This window comes from Dermacentor silvarum, chromosome 1 (genome assembly GCF_013339745.2).
Source record: "Dermacentor silvarum isolate Dsil-2018 chromosome 1, BIME_Dsil_1.4, whole genome shotgun sequence".
Lineage (NCBI taxonomy): Eukaryota > Metazoa > Arthropoda > Arachnida > Ixodida > Ixodidae > Dermacentor > Dermacentor silvarum.
In genome coordinates, this window is record NC_051154.1 from 87,935,980 (window position 1) to 87,953,434 (window position 17,455).

Below are 17,455 nucleotides of genomic sequence, written 5' to 3' on the forward strand. Positions count from 1 at the left end.
GAGGAAATATATTTTTTTTTTAATAGAGAATAAAAGTTCATATTTATTCCTTCTGCACTCATTCATCTGTTTTAGTGAGCGCGCAGTATGCCTCCAGCACCTTGGCCCTTCTCCGAAACAATGAGCCAAGCTAGCACATTAAGCAAGGATACTCATTTAAGTGCTGCAAAAAGCGCGTGCTGTGCAGTTCCTGCCAACATGTGAGCGTGGTCCAGAAACCACAGCTTGCAGTGCTCCAGTGGCACCACCATGAAACACAGACTGAACGCCTGTCGGCTACATGCAGCCTCCATGTGTCATCAACCTTATCGCCCTCAGTGTATACCACAATGCACCAGCTCGCTTTCACGAGAGCTTACCGGTGGCACAACAAGCACTGGCGGACTCGCGTTCCGAGTATCGCGTTTCATTTTCTGAGCACTATACAGGTACATGCGGCAATGAGATGGCATGAAAGAACCATGTGTTTCCAAGCTTTTTATGTATTGCTGATCTGATGAGCATGGCTATGTGCAAGGCTAAAAAAAATTAGCTCCTTCTCTGACAACTCATTTAAAGGTTCACTAACACACGTGTCACCCAGCTTGGCGATCTCTGCTGCTTCTAAATTTTCTAGTTGTTAGCACTTATACATTACATTAAATTCTGGACTTTTATGTGCCAAAACCACAGTTTGATGATGAGGCACACTCTAGTGGGAGACTCCAGATTAATTTTGACCACCTAGGGTTCTTTAACATGCACCTAATGCACAGTACACAAGCATTTTTACATTCTACCCCTTTGCATTCTACCCCCATCGAAATGCTGCTGCCACAGCCAAGATAGAACCCGTGACTTCAAGCTCAGCAGTGCAACACCATTGCCACTGAAATACCACAGTGCGTTAATAGTTTACCTGTTGCTCTAGCCTATGACACTGCAGTGGTTAAACACCGCATTACAATAGATCTTGTTGGAAGTCAGCACTTAGTTTTGTCCTTACCTTTGTTTGCACAGTTCTATTCAGTAAGGATTACCAACAAGCCTATTCGTATATTCTGTGAGACTATTTTCATTCGTTTGGCACAAAAGAGCTAATTATTACTGAAGAAAATAAAGGCCAGACTTTCTTTTCTTGATTTACCGTACAATACGTATTGGTGAAGCGACACCAACACCTCAGCCCTGGTACATCAGTCTCATGTCACAGGTTTCAAAGTGTTCTCATATCTGGTCTATTTTGGCACCAGAAAAAGTTACTGAAACTTGCTAGTGTAGTCCTTCTTCATTGTTAACTACCGGCACCAAAACATCAGCACTGGTACATCAGTGTGATGTCACCCCGAGACATGCCAGCTGACAGTATTGAGCGTGCAGCGAGACACTGCTCCCCCATCCAGTTTTATGTATGCTTTCATGAACTACAGTGAAAACGATGGTATCCCCAGTGATAACTACGCTGAGAACAGCTCACAAATAGAACATGATTACTTTACAACATCACAATATCACACACAGCCAACTTACACATTCTTGGCTATAACATCTGGGTCAATTGATCTCCAGCTGGGAGGCATCCACTGGGCTGGTAACACTTGCTGTAAGAATTGGAGTAACAAAGAGCATGAATGCATTGAAAAATAAAATTCAGCTCATATTTAGCATATTATATTTAGCATATTGACAAGGCTGCGTCAATATGCTAAATATAACACAGAAACAGAACACAGAACACAGAAATTAATTCTGTGTTCCAGACATACAATCCAAGATGATGGATCTTAACATATGCTTGAAATCAGTGACAATGTAGATATATGCATAGAACTTGCCATATAATACACAAGAACCTCACATTAATGAAAGTTTACATATGTGGTCTGTCCGAAAAGTTCATGCAGTGAGTCAGCAAAAAAAGTAGAGTGTAGCGGCGCCGCTCCCTTCACTCAAAAGGACCCGGTTAACCGCTTGTCAGGGTATCGAATTGGAAATTGAACCACAAACCGGTGAAAAAGACGTTACTTTTGCTAGAACTAGAACTGAAGCGGACCGTTACGATTTTTACAATTTTACGAAAAAAAAAAAAACAGTTATCAGTTCAGGCTGGCCACCTTTTGTGGAGCTTTTCATTTATGAATTGCTTGCACTTGTGGCTCAACTATGCTAGTAGCACCATTAGTACGGTTTTAAATGTAAGGTGTTGGGGGCAGACATGTTAGTATATTTATAAGCGTATGAAACAGCTTTGAGTGTGGGGACATGCCCCCCTGGTTTAGAACCTGTGGGGGCGACTGCCCCCACTGCACCCCCGGTTCCGGAGCCCCTGCTTCCTCGGCTGAGTGGTGGCTTTTAATCACACAATTTGAAATAAGTGCAATAGAAATGACATTGCTTCTGACACATGCTTCCACAACATGATTTTTAAATTGAAGGTTTCTTTGCCTACTATACTGGGTTGTTGCAAATGTTTGATTAATAGTAAATGGGTATGACCTGCCCTGTTGGTGGTGATGCTATGGCGAGAAATGGGATAGGGAAGGGGAACTAGCATACGGCAAGTCTAAATTGTGCGGATCAAGATGTATCGCAGAAAGATTCGAGGACAGTCCAGGAGAGTCTTTCTGTGCTGTGCTCTTGACATGTTCCATGTCGAAATTTGCAGGATGGAGGGCTGCGGGTAGACATTATAATGCGTCGGTGCTGGGTAAAGACTATGCACTCTTTCTTATGACATGGGCTCACTTTCTGGTGCTGCACCTAAAACAGCCATCTGTAGATGTGTCTCGCCCACTGTAATAGGAAGTCCTCTCTTTGGAAAAGAGTGCCAGCCTCACAGGTGTCAGAGCCATGGCCGTCCTTGCTCTCCTTAAGCAAACTTCGGCCACTCGCCCATGTTCCTGCTGAATAAGTTCCAGGGGCGGAATTCGCAAAGATTTTCGCTCGTAAGTGCTCTTTGCCATTGGCTGGCCGCCTTCGCTAATAATATGTCCAGCATCAGGATTGCCTGAAATTTTCTTGCCGTGAATTTTGCAGCACGAAGCAGTTAAGTGCGGAAAGAAAACAAAAAGAACAAAGGGTTAAGTGAAAGAAGGACAAACATGCTAACCCTTTGTTTTGATAACCCTTAGTTTTTTCTTTTCTTTCCTCACTTCAGTGCTTTGCACTGCAAAATCACGCCATGAACTTAGACCAACTCACCCAAATCGCTATTCTTGTCTGAAATATTGTCTTGCGAACCATTCTAGCATAAGAGCTTTTTGTGAGTATGGGCCCAGGGCTTGTATTCAAGAATGCGTATATAGTTGCATCCGACTGCCTAGCCTCATCGCTCCTCATACCCCTCTTTTTATCCTCTTTCTCTTCTCTTTGCAGAGAAGAGTAGCAGGCTAGAGTACTCTTTGCATTTCCTCTATAAATTCGCCTTTCTCTCTCCCCCCCTAAAGCTTTGCTTCACCTAGATTCCAGCATTGGTGTTGGAGGAGGAGAAGGATGGCACTAGCTACGGGCGGATCTAGCCTTGCAGAGACATGCTGGCAACTGCTTAATTTGGACAGTTATTTTGCCACTTTAGAGTTGAGCTGTAACTGAACCGTTTTCGCTGAACCCTAACGAAAACCAGAACAAAAGAAGTTTCGGGTTGATGCTCTGCTTCTAGTACGAGCCAGACTGCTGTATGACAAGGCAGAATTTTATGTGTGCTCTATTTGTGCAACCCATTTTTAGTCTTTGTGAAAATGGAGATCGGCGAACGGAGAGAACAAAGGATGAATATCAAATTTATCATGGGATTGGGCAAGAATGGTGCAGAAATTCATTAAATGTTGCAAAAGGCCTATGAAAAGGGTGCCCTAAAGGAAAGAATTGTGTTCATGTGGGTCGGGCAGGATATGAAGACCCCCAAGGACGATGTAAAATCAGGACGCTCCTCCACCTTGTGCAAAGGTTAAAATATTGATCATGTGTGTCCTCTTGAGCTCAGTGACCACTGAGCGACTGCTAGAACAATACTGGAAGCACTTGGTTTGGGAAAGTCATGCGTTCACTAGATTTTTACTGAAAATTTGGAAAAGAAAAAGGTTTGCACCAGGATGGTGCCGAAACTGCTGACTCACAAGAAAAAGTTGTGCCGAAAAGAATGCTACATTGATTGAAAAACTTCAGACAGTGACAGATTCTTGCACAGGGTCGTCACCGGCTATAAACATGGATTTACGAATAATACACTGAACTGAAGTCGCACAGCAATTTTTGTAAAAGAAAGATGAGCCAAAGAAAAAAAAAGTGTGGAAGAACAAAGAAAAAATCAAGAATAAGTTGTAATTTGACAGCCATGAAATTGTGCAACCTGAAGGACTAACTGTCTATGCAGCTTCCTACATGGAGGTCCTGCAGTGTCTGAAAGATTGTACGTGTCACGTGCCACCAAATTTGTCAAAAAAGGGGCGCTGTATTCTGCACCACAATAATGCGCCTGCGCACTTTGCATTGATAATGCCCGAGTTTTTGGCACAGAATTTTATCACTGTGCTGGAAAACCCTTTATACTTGCCAGATTTCGTTCCGTGCAAGTTTTTTTTTTTTTCTTGTTCCCCTAATGCAAACTGGTGCTCCTGGGGTCGCATTGAGGGGATGTGACAACAATTCAAAAGGGAATGACATCGCTGCTAAAGCACTTAACAGAAGAGGACTTTTAAGGGTGCTTCCAGCAATGGAAGAAGAGGTGGAACCAGTGTATTGTGTCTAATGAGTATTTTGAAGGGAACTACATTGATGTATCTAAATGCATGTCACCTGATGTGATGTAGACCTCGTATGTCACCTAATGTGAAGGTTGAGCACATTCATCTGCTCTATTCTATTAATCCACTCTCTCCAATGCAGTTCATAGGTAACTGATAATATAGGACACCCCGGCGATTTGATAACTAAAAACTTAACACCACCTTTCATGTCTAAATGTCACCTCTACATCGAAATCAACAAAACATTGTATTAGTTTTGTTCCGTTATTAATGCCAGAGCAAATTGTAGATATTACAAAGACAAACAAGGTTACTCGACTTCAATACATGTTAAACATTCCTTAACATACCACAGCTAAACAAAAATGACAATCCTTCAGTCACAAATGTTAACCACAGATAAAAGACCTAAAGTTTCTAAGAACATTCTATATTGCACTGCATAAGGCCACTCAGAAAAAACATACAGCTATGGGAATATTTTTTTCTCTGGGTCTTAAGCCCCGGATGAATAATTCTGATAAAATGTAGCAAACTGGGAAATGATGCACGAATGAATGTTACTTGTTGACCATGTGACATTAGACCGCCTGTCATGTTCTGCAGGTAGGTAGTTTCTTTCTGTGTAAAATAAGGCCTGGCTGCAAACCAAATGTCATCCTACAGATCTTTGCGAGGCAGTACAGCTGCCACTTGTCTTTTTATTCCACAGTAGCAATTGACAAGCTACTCTGAATGACTTGACCAAGAAGCGGAGGTGATGCTCAAAGCCAACATTACACAGCTCATAAAGCACATAGCAGTTGTATGAAACACACGTGACACTTGTGTTTTATTGTATTGTCCTAACCAAGTTGGTTAAAGTGGTTGACTACAGGCATGTATGAAGTAGTCAACTATGGTCATAGCCATAGTTGCTGCAAAAAGTGAAGCTTGAAGCACGAAGAGTAAGAGCAGGGATCCAACGACTGAAGTTGAGGCCGGGTGTTATACCATATGTGCACAAAGTGTCAAGGCTCATTCACACTAGGCCGACACAAGACCAATTTTGGTCTGCTTACTGTTGGAGACAGCATTTTCCTTCCTTTAAACAGCTGGTCACAGCGTTTTCTATATTGTAAACTTGTGTCACCAACAGTCAGTAGACCAAAATCGATGTCGTGTCGGCTTAGTGCGAATAAGCCTTCACACAACCTTAAAAAGATTGCAAACCGTCATGGTATGCCTCTTGTTTTTTCTGTGCCCAACAAGCTTCCTAAGCTGTGCCCACAAGTTTGCTGTGAAAGCAGATGGGGCTGTTGCACTAGGCATGAGAAACCCTTTGTTAAGTGCTCTAGAGGGGTTGCCTATGCCATCCCTTTGTCTTGTGGGCAGTTGTATATCAGCCAAACCAAACGTTGTGTGTACAACCGCTTAAGGGAAGACGAGCAAAAAATAAACAAGGAGGAGGGTCAGGGCGCACATATGGTGGCTCATGTTACCGCGTGTGGGTGTGAAGGTCGATTTTCAGAGACAACCATTCTAGGCAGGAGCGGTAATGCTTCAGCTAGACTTGCACTGGAGGCTTTCTTTATCAAGAAGAACAGAGATTTATCAAGAACAGAGACTGGTGTGTAAGTTAGCCGTCTATCGCATTACTTGATTCTGAGTTCGACTTCTTGTGCCTTTGATATACACGTGCCTGCTCATATTATTCTGTATGCGCATGCGCAAGGCTGGGCAAAGATACATTGCAATCGTATCATGAAACGATGCAAGATACTTGGACAATGAGTATTTGAGATGCAGATACATGATAGTACCACAATTATTCCATCCGATACGATACTTTCCATTTGTATCTTAAGATACTTCGATACATTCGAAAATCTTTATTATACGTCTATATAATGTAGCAACAAACGCGTCTGTAGAAAAATGTTTGCTTGGAAATTTCTTAACTCCAACCAACCTTGTTTCATTTGAATGAAATATCTATTAGTATCTCAAAATGTTTTTTCTTTACTGCTCAAAGTAAAATATTTTCATTCTGAAACAATTTATTGGGGTTGCTTTAGTTGCTTAACATGAAAGCTCTTCATACACTGCGCTGTCAATGGTTCTTCCTTGTCGCTTTTGTAATTGATGGGTGCCACTGCTCTGCTTGCTGACCAGTTGCGATAGCAGTATCTTGTATTTTAAGATACACGATACATTCTTTCATGTATCGGAAATACAGATACTGATACACGTCTTGCCAGATTTATCATGATACAGATACAAGATACCCAAAGAGCATCTAAGATACATGTATCTTCGATACTGCCCAGCACTGCGCATGCGTGGCAAGAGGATATATACAATCAACGACCGATTTTCCACACGCCCGATTTTTCGAACATGCCCGATAATTCAGACGCCTTCGCGGCACCGCCACGTACCCCATATAGTCAATGTAAAGAATGTCTGAAATTTTGAACGCAAGAAACTGACTTTTTGCCATGACCGCAGATCAGAAATGGCATTATTCGAAGCCACCACCACCGTCATATTGATTATTTTGATGCCTCGAACTGGCGCTCTCGTACGCAGGTCCGCTAGCAGCCGTAGCCCCCACTGCGGCAACGCTAGACCTACCTCCTTCTACGTCCGATACCAAGCTTCTTGCTGTTTGGTGCAGTGTTTTTCATTGAAAGAATTCGCCACTGACTCAGCCTTTGTAATCCTCGCCAATGGCTTCGAAGCTTGCAAAGCACGACTTGTTGAATAATGCCGGTTCCCAAATGTCAGCTTTTTCTCAATAGAGCAGTTTTATGCAGTGAAGCATATGCGAAGTATTGCAGTGAAGCATACCAAGAGTGGGAAGGGGCAATTGTCACGGGACACTGTACGTGTTCCTTAATTATACACGTGTGCACCCACCTTCTCCTGTCATACGAGCACCGATACGCCTAATAAGTGTACTGGCAGGCCTTCAAAGGTATTTATGAAGTGCCTGTGGCTTTTTGAGCACTTGTGGGCAGAAAAAAGCATGCATTCATTTTTTTCGGACTGCCCGATTTTTCGGACGTTTTCGCAACCCCCAGGTAGTCTGAAAAGTCGGAGGTTGACTGTATGTAGAATCCTCCCCTGCCATTAAACAGTTATGAGTAACGCTTGTCTTTGTCTCCCTTTCTTGTGTCTGTGTATTTTATTGGGCTAATTTACTTGTTCAGCTATGGCCATAGCACATGGCAAATCCTTTTCGGAGCCATTCTTTGCTTTGCGCTTGTAAATGTGGCCCCTTTCATTTTCTTTTTGTTCTTGAGACTCTGAAGCAGCCCATTCTTGTGTTGCTGGACACTCGCTAGCAAACAGACAGAAGATCTCAAAACTAGGTTTGCTGAGTTCGGCTGTCTGTACCACTATGCTGCAGCTTGTATCAGAGAAGCTGCAGCTGGCGGTGCAGAGCGAGGTGAACCATGTCGTCATTGTAATGCTTTCGTCGTCACATTCATGGTGTAGTTGTCATGGTGACACTGTCATTACCATACTACTGCTGTCCCCACCTTTGTCATCATAATGCCTTCATCGTTGTTATGCCAGCATCATGCCAATGTGGCCATCACGCCATCGTTATCATGGTGTTGTCACTGCACACAGGATTGCAGAAATTTTGCACAAAATTTGGGGCATTCGGCCAGACAGTGGAGTCACTGGTGTTGTAGAAAATGAATTTAAAGCTGGAGAAGTCACTGAAGTTAACCGACTTTCTTCCTTGTGTTCCGGTTTGTGGTACTACTTTAATGCGAGTTAGTATGCATGCCTGGAGTTGAGGGCATTTGAATGGGGTGGCAAATATGTTTTTTATAGGCTTGTAAGGCTTCAAGCATACCTGCCAACCTGCGAACTTTAAATTCGTAAAATCCCTGGATACTACACGTAGGAAGGGGGGTGAAGGGGGTAGTTGCGGAGTTTTGTTTTTTTAAGCTTGCTTTGAGCACTTGCCTTTTCAAGGATACGTACACACTTTGTTAACAACATTTACCTTTAGATGCTACACACAAGGAGCAGCAAACTTACAACAGCAGAGACTGACAAATGACACACTGTTTCTAGATCACAGTGACTCTGCCAGCAAATTTTTGTTGCCGATTTCACCTGTTCAGAAAGTTGCTTGAAGCAAATACCCTTCTGGCATCACTTCACCATAAAAAAATCCTCCATCAGAAAATTCGGAGACCGACAAGCGGATCTTACTCCTGAACAGACTATTTTTCAGACTTGACACAACCTTCATGAAGTCGTTCATAAAGTCTTAAAGCGAGGCCAAATTTGTAACCTTTATGAATAATTCGGGAGGGTTGGTAGGTACGTTTAAGGGTTTGTGCCAAAATATACCTTTTTTTGTGTCCATGCAACCCATACCCAAAAAATCGTCAAAAAAGGGGAACAAAAATGTACTTAAAGCAACATAAACACCATCCTAAATATATGATCTCTACTTGCAGAGTTGCCGATCTTTTGAAGTGGCATCAAATGTAGTGCTGCATGTCATCCTTTCTAATTTTAAAATATTTTTGTACAAAAATTGTTTTCTTTATACATTTTTTTAACTGCACAGGTTTAAGCCAATAAAAACAAGGGCATGCAGGCCTTTGTTGTATTTGCTAGAGCCCAGTCCTCCATAGCCATGTCTTCATGCTGCAACCAAGCCTTCATGCAAGAACGGCAAGTTGGATGGGTAAGTGGAAGTGCTAAGTGGATGGATAAGGGGGCGAAAAGGTTAAGATGAGGGCTGACAAATCATAAAAAGCCATACAGTTGATAAGCTGTTACATATTACTGGCTCTGTGAGGTTCCTTCAAACTTTATGAAATGGTAGGTATCATGCCGAATTAGACCATCTCTTGGGTCCTCTTGCACAGCAGTCTCCAAGCTACTGGTAATGTATTGGCAGTTGTAAAGGATCACATTTTGTTATATGTCATGAGCAATGGCGCCAGAGCACAGCGTCTGGTCCGACTCCTGTGACCGGATTCCCAACCACGGCTGACCTTGACATGGCAGCGTTTACATGCACAGCTCATTCTCCTATAAAGGGCAAGGAGCATAAGCTCGTAGAAAAGGCTCCGGCTGGAGCCTGAGACGTCTCTCCTTTGCATATAGCAGAACCGCTATAGTTGCAGTGCTTGTCAGTGTTGATGAAATTGTATTTAAAGAAGCAGAAAGCCATTTTTCAATGTGTAAAGTTTTTTGTAATGCTGTTACTCTTTAACAAAAGGAGAGAAAATGCTAAAGACCATACAACTTCAACATGCCAGTAGAAGCTCACAGCACCTTGATGCCAGTGCTTAATCCTTACCTCTAACTGGTGTGGTTCATCTAAAAGCTGCTGCACTTTCCTCCAGATTATGGTGGTAAGTGTCATATCATTGTCAAGCTCCAACAATGCTTTATGATCTTGTTTGAACTTTAGGGAGCTGAAAAACAAAACAAAAAACAATTTAAGACATCTATATAATGCCTCCTTCAACGTTGAAGATTTGTGCTTGATGGATGTGAAACCGAAATGCTACAGACGTGCCACTACAGACCTAGTTATGGGATATTGTGCTTACAGTCAATGCTGAACTTTTGTTACATGTTTCAGGCAGCACTAACAATTTCCTTACGCTGCCAACGTGTTATACTAAAAGGAATAGAATAGATGTAGTGGATTGATATGAAACACTTTAGTTCCATAAGCCCTCCAAGTTCACTGATTTCACAACTTCAGGACTGCAAAATTTCAGGTTGTGCTAAATTGTAAGTATTTTCGCAGTTGTTAAAAATTAAATTCTGGGGTTATACGTGCCAAAACCATGATCTGATTATGAGGCACTCTGTAGTAGGGGACTTCGAATTAATTTTAACCCCCTGAGGTTCATTAACGTGCACCTAAATGTAAGTACACGAGCGTTTTTGCACTTAACCACTATCAAAATGTGACTGCCACGGCCCTGATTACACCCACGACATTGAGCTCAGCAGCGCAACAGCATAGCCATTGGGCTACTGCGACAGGTGCTTCTGTTTTTGCTATGATGGCTTTCCAAATGCTGCTGATCAACAAGTGCTTATAGAGAAGAGATTTTGCTTATAGTAACACTAAATGTAAGGGGCAAGTTTCAATGCAGAACCAAAAACTGGGCAAGTTGGTACAAGTGCATGGTGTAACTTGCCACAGAAAATGCAGGGCAAGTGAATAAAGGGACAAATGGATGTGCTCTTCTAACTAAAGTTTATTAAAGAAAGCAGCACCTATATACATTAAGAAAATTAAAGGTAAGGCAACAACCAAAATGGACTTATGTAAAACTGCAGACATACCACAAGAACATAAAATTTAATTAAAAAAAAAGGCATTAATCAAAGCCAGCCCCTGGGGCAAAAGATTCATAAAGGGACTCGCAACTGACCATAACGTGTTGTGGAATTATGGTGCAAATAAGGATGTTGGCACTACCAGAAGTATGCTCTACTAGAAAAGCACTACTGGTAGGGTGGCTAATGATGGCAAAACTTCGCTTGGAAATGACCAGAGCATAAAGGACAGCTGGACAGGAAAACAGTGTGCAAATATCGCAGAAATTATGCAACACTTCTGAAAGCAAGAGTCACGTGAGGATCCTCTTGACAATGTATTTTTTTAAGGCTGGGGCCTCACTTGTCAGCTTCTGTCTCATGCCAGCGTACAATTGCCATCATGTATCACAGTTTAAAGGGGCCCTGAACCACTTTTTACTGAATTAGAGAAATGGACTTGAAGTTAAATTGGACTATTTCAGAGATACTTTGCCACAAAAAGTTATTCAATGCGTTCAGCAGAAGCAGAGTTATTGGCAATAAAACATACCCTCCGCGGTGATCCCGCTCCTTCTTCAATGCCTTGCACTACAAAGGCTACGGTGGAGTGGGACGTGCCCACAACGGTCTGCCTACTGAACGTCATTATGGCGAGCAGTTAAAATTTGATTTTGGATGTTCATGCAGACGCCACTATTTCTGATCTTGACACCTATGATGCACTTAATGCGGTTGTCCTCAGCAAGCCGCAGTGTGCTCAGTGAGTGTGCACGTTGCAGCACTCCGCAGTGGCCGCAGTATCTGTGCTATGTAGCAGACCGCAGCTACATGCAACTGTAGTGCATATGCGCAGCATTGGCTTTGTTGCACGACAGGGCTGGAGTGCGCGCTTGCACTCATGTGCTCCAGTCTGGCCGTGCTACGTGGTGCAGACCGACTTTGTCCTGCACCAACTTGACTAACAGATAGTAGCCACATCCAACTTACACATTTTGAAGTGCTGCCAATCGCTCAATAAAAAGGGAATGTCTGCCAATGTGCCTAGCCAGGAGCAGCTAGGAGTGACCGCACGCTGGCAAGCATATGTGTGGTCTGACCTTATGTTTTACGCGGTATGAGGCTAGTTGAGCGTTAAGACTAACGAAATGAGAGAGACCCAACTGCTACGACACCGATTAGAAGGGTGGCCAAAGTTTAATTCCAACGTGGACGGTCGCAGCCGAGCAAGAGCAGATGACAGTTGTTCTTCCGGAAGTATGTAATTCTCATTTGAATTCGAAAACAGCTTTTCACTAGTTCAGCCTGCTTACTAAACTGTGCCAATAAATTTACGCAATAACAGTAGAAAGAAACGGACTGATCCAAACACCCATTTTTATTGATGTCAGCTATCAGCCAATAGCAGCCGTCTATGGGGATCTTGCACATGATGCAAGCAGCCGGCAGCTTCAAAGGGGGTGAGGAGAAAGCCTCGTTTGAAAAGAGTGTGAGAAATATGTGACTATTTGTTTGTGAGCTCCAAGCACCATGCACGACTGCAAAATTTGGCTGAGATGTTCACAGCAGCGTATGCTATACATGGACTGTGTTCTTTCACCAAGCCCAAGGGGTAGTTCGGGACCCTTTTAAAGCCTCTGAACATGTGCAGTTGAACGTGAAATGCATGACTACAGGAAAACTCAAGTAGATACCATTTCACTTGGGTAAAAGGTTGGTGAGATAAAAATTAGGCTCCCTTCTCTTAATTTTTGGATGGCTTGGTCTTCTTGCGGCTTTGTGCAGTCCCCATAGTGTAAAAAAAATCGGTAACTGTTGAAAGTCCGAGTGCAGCCAGACGTGCACTTAGGCATCAGTACGCTATAACAGCATTTGAACAAAGTGAACGCAATGACAATTAACAGCAAAATCAATGCAGTTATCAAGTCAACTTAAGAATAAGAAAGAGTGTAGCAAGGAAGGCGACACCTAGCTCAGAAGCTTTGTTACCGTCTAGATGCATTCGTGAAAGCACTGGTATTTTTTAATCACAATTAACTGCAAAATCAGTGCAGTTCCCATGTCAACATAACAAAGAAAACTGTAGCAACGTAAAAGATGGCACCTAGCTTAGCAGCTTTGTTACTACCTACATGCATATGTGAACAGTACATTTGAGAAGAAGCTATGGGCCATTTCAAGATGTTTTAGTGGTTTTCCTGGTTTAACACAGGCAGAAGTTTTATTTATAATGACGACTATGCCAGTTGATGCATCGCCAGTTCAGTGCAAGAAATTATTGGGAAAGTGGATCAGGGCCACGATCTTGTAGTGATGCCTTTGTCGATGCTATTCATTTTCGTGCTTTGTCAGTGTGATGGAGCATCAGAGTGACACTCCGTCCGTGTTATCAATGGGATCAGACAACCATGAATGATGGATGATAAGAGTGGCATCAAATCGAACGGAAGGCAGCACTACAAAATCGCGGCCCAGGTTATCTGCGAGGACCACAATTGTACAACTGATGAAGTAAGCAAGCTAGCAGGGATTAGTCATTGAGAAGGGTAGAAATTCGGCTTTGTTGGTACGACATACTGCAAGTGAAGTGCAAAAAACAGGGACAGACGGAGGGTATGTGTTGTATGTGAGTGCATGTGTTGTACCCTCCGTCTGTCCCTGCTTCTTGCGCTTCACTTGCAGTTAGTCACTGAAGTTGTCACAAGATTTTGACGCCAGATTTGGAGACAGGCGTGCCACATCAAAGCCCTAGCCCAGACTCCCGAGTACTGACCAAAAACAGTGACTTGGCGTATGTTCAGACTTCAAACTGCTACTACTGACCATAGTTTCCATTCATACGTAATAAAGGGTGATGAAACTTGAGTTTAAACCTACGACCCAGAAACCAATACACAAGTGCGTAAATAAAAAAATCTAGGGTCACCTTGACTGAAGAACACAAGCGAGAACTCACTACGAGTGTTGCCAGCAAACCGGACATAAGGACAAGGAAGCACAAAGTGGATGAGGACAATGCTGGTCCTCGTCGTCATCCATTGTGTGCTCCAGACTGCTGCCTGTACTCATAGATCATGAACAAACTAGTCCAACTTCAAGTTCTTTCAATAAGAACCAATATTGTTGGCGCTAATTTCTTTTTTTTTATAACATGAGCACTGTACACGAGGTATTTGTTCCACCTGGTCATACAGTTAATACTGAAGTATACATCGAAGTTCTAAGATATACGTAGGAGAATGAGAGAAGGAAGTGATCTGATCAGTGGCAGAACACGTGGCTGCTCCATCGTGACAATGCACCAGCTCATACTCCTCTTGTGAAACAACAGTTAATGGCAAACAAGAACATGACTTGTGTGCCACATCCTCCCTACTCACCAGACTTCACACCAGGGTGGCTTACTTTCTATATTTCCGAAACTGAAAATGAAACTGCAGGGGTGAAGATTTGAGACAGTACAGGAAATTACTGTCAAGCCTCAAAGGAGGGCTACATTGAAGGCAATGAAAAGCACTACTATGCAAGATAAGCCTGTCTGTAGTTATCAGTTCGGAAACATTTTGACTAGACCTTGTAGGTAAACTCATTCTCAGTTAAAAGGAGAGTGAGGGGGAGCAAGAAATATCCACAATACACAACTACTGATGTACAAACACTTTTCCAGCTTTTCAGGCAAACACACATCTTTAGATCAAGTCAAAAGATGCTAAAAAACACTTCACCAAACATTCACCTTCTTTAACTGAGCAATGCAAGCAGTACTTGGATATTGTAAATACTTCAAACATTGTTACAATGAAATGGGATATAATGAAATAATTTATATAATGAAGTAAATGCAATTCCCCATGAAATTCCCATAGAGATCTATGCACTTAACACCTTATTTTAATGGAATAAAAATAGTCCTGCCAATGGATATAACGAAGTAGAATATCATCTCCCAATGGAAAGAATGCACAGAGTATATGGTGTCTGGAGTGCGCCAACTTTCTTGCGCTGACCATTTTTCCGGGGCATCATGTTTTGCGGGGTTTGACGCTTGTTCAGCGCAGCAGTTAAACGCTCTTGCATTGAATGTGGCATTAAAGGGGCCCTAAAACACTTTTTGAACATACTAAAAAAGCGTAACGAGGCTCCTGTAAACATGTGAGCCAAATATTATTGCACTGCATGCAGCAGGGAATCGACAATCCAGTGTCAAACAGTGAACAGTCACTTGCTCTCGCATCCGCAATGTTGACATCAAAAGCAGCTGGTACACCAACGCTATTGGCTGATTTTATGATCACGAGAGCATTCTCAATAATACATAATTGCTAATTTTAAGTAAAATAAATAAAAAATATGTATGTCTGCGATCTCAACAAGACATCAAAAATCTTTGCACTGCGCGTGGCCTCCAAGATTGCAGCAGCATGCTGCGTAGCATAGTCTACTGCACCCGCCGTGGGGTGCCGCGATACTCAACTTCTGGCTGGGGCTTTGCCCTCTTCTCCGCTCTGTAGCTTCCAGCACATTAGCGGAGATGAAAAGAGGTAGAAAGCCAGGTATCAGTCGGATTCGAAAAATTTCTGCAGCATGAGATTCGTGGGCCGAAATACTTAAATAGTGAGGCATTCTCCGATTAGTTAGAAAAGTATTTTAAGGCCCCTTTAAGCAACACTGGTCTTCCTAACTGCAGTGGATAGCCGCACACATCACCATCACCGTTGCACATCTCTCTCACATTGCACAGGCTGGCGCAGCTAGGCTATAGGCAAAGCCAAGACAGCGTCGCAAGGTTTGTTGGCTGCTGGCTGCATGGGTTGGCTGCGTGCCCAACCTTCTCACTCACACAGCAGGGCCACAGGAGAGCTGAGGATCAGCTGCTGTGCAGTCAGTGCACCATGTTGTGTATCACATGCTGCTCGACCGACGTACTTTGCTCGCAGCACAGCGAAAAGCTATAACATTGAAACAGATTGCGGCTGTCATAAAGGCTGTGGTGTCAGGTGCTAAGAAACTGTGTGTTGTACATGGTGAAGGTTTTTTTTGCGGTTGTTTCATTAATCCTTTCCATGTCACTGATGTATTGCTACGTTTCCACTTTTCTGTCCCACCATGTCACCTGACGTACCCGTACAATTCCCGCTTTCTCCACTCGAATGTGCACGGTAACAGGAAGTTGGCGAGCTCCGAGGTGGTTTCGTCATCTGTTGTATATTTCTAGAAGCATATTTTCTCCTCTCTCTGGGTTTGCCCAGTCTGGGTTTTTGTTAGCGACCGTGGAACGTGCCCCTGCATGAGAGTGGTTGTACCAGGCAGAGTGCACACGTCCGCTGATAGAGGACATGCCTCCCGGACTTTGTACGCAGCTACAGCGCTGATTCTGCGTTCAGATAGTGGCACCGTTGCACAAGGCCACATCTTTTGCCATCTGTTGTATGTTTACAGAATATGTTTGTTTGTTTTTTTTTTGTCTCCCGCTATTTTTATCAGTGTTCTTTCTCCAGGATGGCCCTGCCCTATGTCATATTTCTTTTATCAGTTGCTTTGTCTTATGCTCCCTTAGCTTTGTCTGGTCAGGTTCGAATAAACGAAACCGCTGCTTGCTTCAGCTTGCTGCACGATCACTTTGAGATGGCTGCTGATGTGGCACCTTCAACTGTTAATTGGGGCAACGGCTCTTTTGATTCCAGATACGAGCCAAGCTCGGACACTGGGGATAGGTCGGCTCCAAAAAAAAGCCCCCCACTGTTAAGGTTAAAGGGACACTAAAAGAAAATAGTGAGTAGAGCTAGATTAAAAAATTAGGTTGCTGTAATAACGAATTCATCATGTGTAGCGAAGATCAGAGCTTTTGTAAGCGAGAAAATTATGAAAATAAGAAATCGGAGTAGTGCCACATGTTGTGGACTTGGTACCTTTCACAGAGCGGCATAGAGGGAAGTTGTGGAGATTACGTCAACTTGTCCATTTTGTCACGAGTGATTTAAATTAAGCAGCAGCAGTGGGAACTTTGGCAGCAATTTTCTATGGAACAAATCAATACACAGGCACGCAGAAAATGATGATAAGACTTCTAGATGAATAATCTATCGATCTAGCTTGACTTAATATCTTTCCTTTAGTGTCCCTTTAAAATTTCACTGCATATGTGGCAACGTAGCCGTTGTTTTTTTTTTTTTTTGCATGTTTAAAATTATGCGCTACATTGGGTATATATTGTAGTAAAGAACAATAATAGATATAACAAAGTTGAAGTCCGCTAAGTGTAACCGGTTTATACATTCCTTGCACAACAACTTTTCTCAATCTTCCGCACCAAAACACTTTGTACTCAGGAACTCTGGCAAAGTAGACTCGGACACATTGGGAACATAAGCCCCTATCTTTAAATTCAAAATTCAAACAGTAGGTAGTATAGGCAAGTCTGCATTATA

The 17,455-nt window shown here is 42.8% G+C and overlaps 1 protein-coding gene across 1 annotated transcript in view; it reads right to left on the reverse strand.

Moving 5' to 3' along the window:
- Positions 1–17,455, reverse strand: part of LOC119431868 (uncharacterized) — a 143,478-nt gene that overhangs the window by 99,915 nt on the left and 26,108 nt on the right. Inside the window, exons 8-9 of the mRNA XM_037699317.2 lie at positions 10,048–10,165; positions 1,510–1,580 (exon numbers count right to left, since the gene is read on the reverse strand). Coding sequence (XP_037555245.1) covers positions 1,510–1,580; positions 10,048–10,165 — 189 coding nt within the window. The remainder of the gene's footprint in view (positions 1–1,509; positions 1,581–10,047; positions 10,166–17,455) is intronic.